At 40.3% G+C, this 1,621-nt stretch overlaps 1 protein-coding gene across 1 annotated transcript in view; it reads right to left on the bottom strand.

Annotated features, from left to right (window-relative positions):
- Positions 1-1,621, bottom strand: part of DZANK1 (double zinc ribbon and ankyrin repeat domains 1) — a 262,593-nt gene that overhangs the window by 225,188 nt on the left and 35,784 nt on the right. Inside the window, exon 3 of the mRNA XM_007948222.1 lies at positions 1,146-1,260. Coding sequence (XP_007946413.1) covers positions 1,146-1,260 — 115 coding nt within the window. The remainder of the gene's footprint in view (positions 1-1,145; positions 1,261-1,621) is intronic.

The raw sequence follows: 1,621 nt of genomic DNA, 5'->3' as shown, positions 1-1,621 counted from the left end.
TTTCCTGCATCATTCAATATTTTGCCCATAGAATCTCTCACTATTGCAACTCGAGGCTTAAATTTTTTCTTCAGTTCTTTCAGTTTGAGAAATGCTGAGTGTGTTCTTCCCTTTTGGTTTTCAGACTCCAGGTCTTTGCACATTTCATGTCTGCATGTACATCTTGTTAACTATTGGGCTGAGAGACAGCCTCTGGGGGTGAGTTTTATTCCCAACGCAGAATAATTTTTGAGCCCCACACTATGCTTGTACTCACTGCTTTGGCCCCACAGCCTCTTCTCTGGCCTCAGGTCCACCCTTGGGCTTAAGCGGCTCCCAGATAAATGTCTTCTGTTGCACTCAAGAACCTCATGACTAAGATCTCTTGTTTGGTTGCCTTACAATGGGCTAGCCCATCCCCTGGCCCTGCTCCTTGGGTCTATCTCACTGATGCCCACACCAAAGGACTGAAGTTTCAAGCATCCTCCTTAGATAGATCTGGTTCACTCTCCAAAGAGGTTAGACTTTGCAGCCATTCAGGAGTGAATATTTCAATGTAATAGAAGTCTGTACCCACTGAGGACTTCTACTAGCTCTGATGCCATCTATTAAACAAGTATCACTTAAATATTCCTTCCCCTTGTGCAAGGCAATGAATATGGCAGACATTATTTCTGCCATCTTGGAGTTTGCAGTGCCTGGGAAAGAAAGGGATCAAAGTAATCAAAAATTCAAATCATTTTATAAAATACAACCCCATGGGTATTATGGGGCCAGTGATAGAACACAGAATAAATGATTCAGTTTGCCTGGAGTATATGTAGGGGAATTACAGGCAAAGCAAGAAAGGCCAACTGAAGACAGAAACATATTAGTTGGAATGCTAGGCTGAAGGTTTCTTCTCTCTTCAGTAGTAAGGGTGAACCATTGAAAATACTGATGCATGAGCAGCAATGCTAGGAACTCTAATTTGCCGGATAGGGGAGGAACTGATCAAAGAGTTGGGAATCAGTGAAGATACTTTGCAATGGTTGAGAGTGGTTTCAATTGTATAGACTTAGCAGTGAGCTGAAGTGGTGAAAAGAAAAGGAAGATGTGACCACTAAAGAAGCAGGGGAACCAATACTGTGATGACTATCTGAACATATTATAGTTTTATTACTTGCCTGCTTTGAAGAATCTTTGAGAACATTTTCAACACTGTCTTTGGAAGAGACTGTATTTGGTGGTTCATAGTCTACCTGAAATACCTTCGTTACAATGCCGCTCTGTCTGCAGTCTCTGAAAATTATTTAAAAAGAAATAAAAATTGTCTGTGAGTTAGACAAAGAGTCAAAGAGAAGGCAACTAGCAATTAAGATGACTATTAAAGTCCCTTGGTCTGGCTACTAAACTTATATTTTAAATTGGAGACATTAACACACAATTCCTATAGTTTTTCTTTACATTATTGTCATTTTGATTATCTATCTGTGAAACAAACCACCCCAAAACATAGTATCTCAAAACACCAAAAACCAAGACCAAACTCACTGTCATTGAGTCAATTCCAACTCATAGCAACCCCCATTGGGTTTCTGAGGCTGTAAATCTTTATGTAATTAGATCATCCCATCTTCCTTCCATGAAGCAGCTGGTGGGT

Source organism: Orycteropus afer, unplaced genomic scaffold (assembly GCF_000298275.1).
Source record: "Orycteropus afer afer isolate SDZICR_OR568_19922 unplaced genomic scaffold, OryAfe1.0 scaffold00208, whole genome shotgun sequence".
Classification (NCBI taxonomy): domain Eukaryota; kingdom Metazoa; phylum Chordata; class Mammalia; order Tubulidentata; family Orycteropodidae; genus Orycteropus; species Orycteropus afer.
The sequence above is the reverse complement of the archived record's forward strand: the minus strand, read 5'-3'. Positions and strand labels throughout refer to the sequence as shown.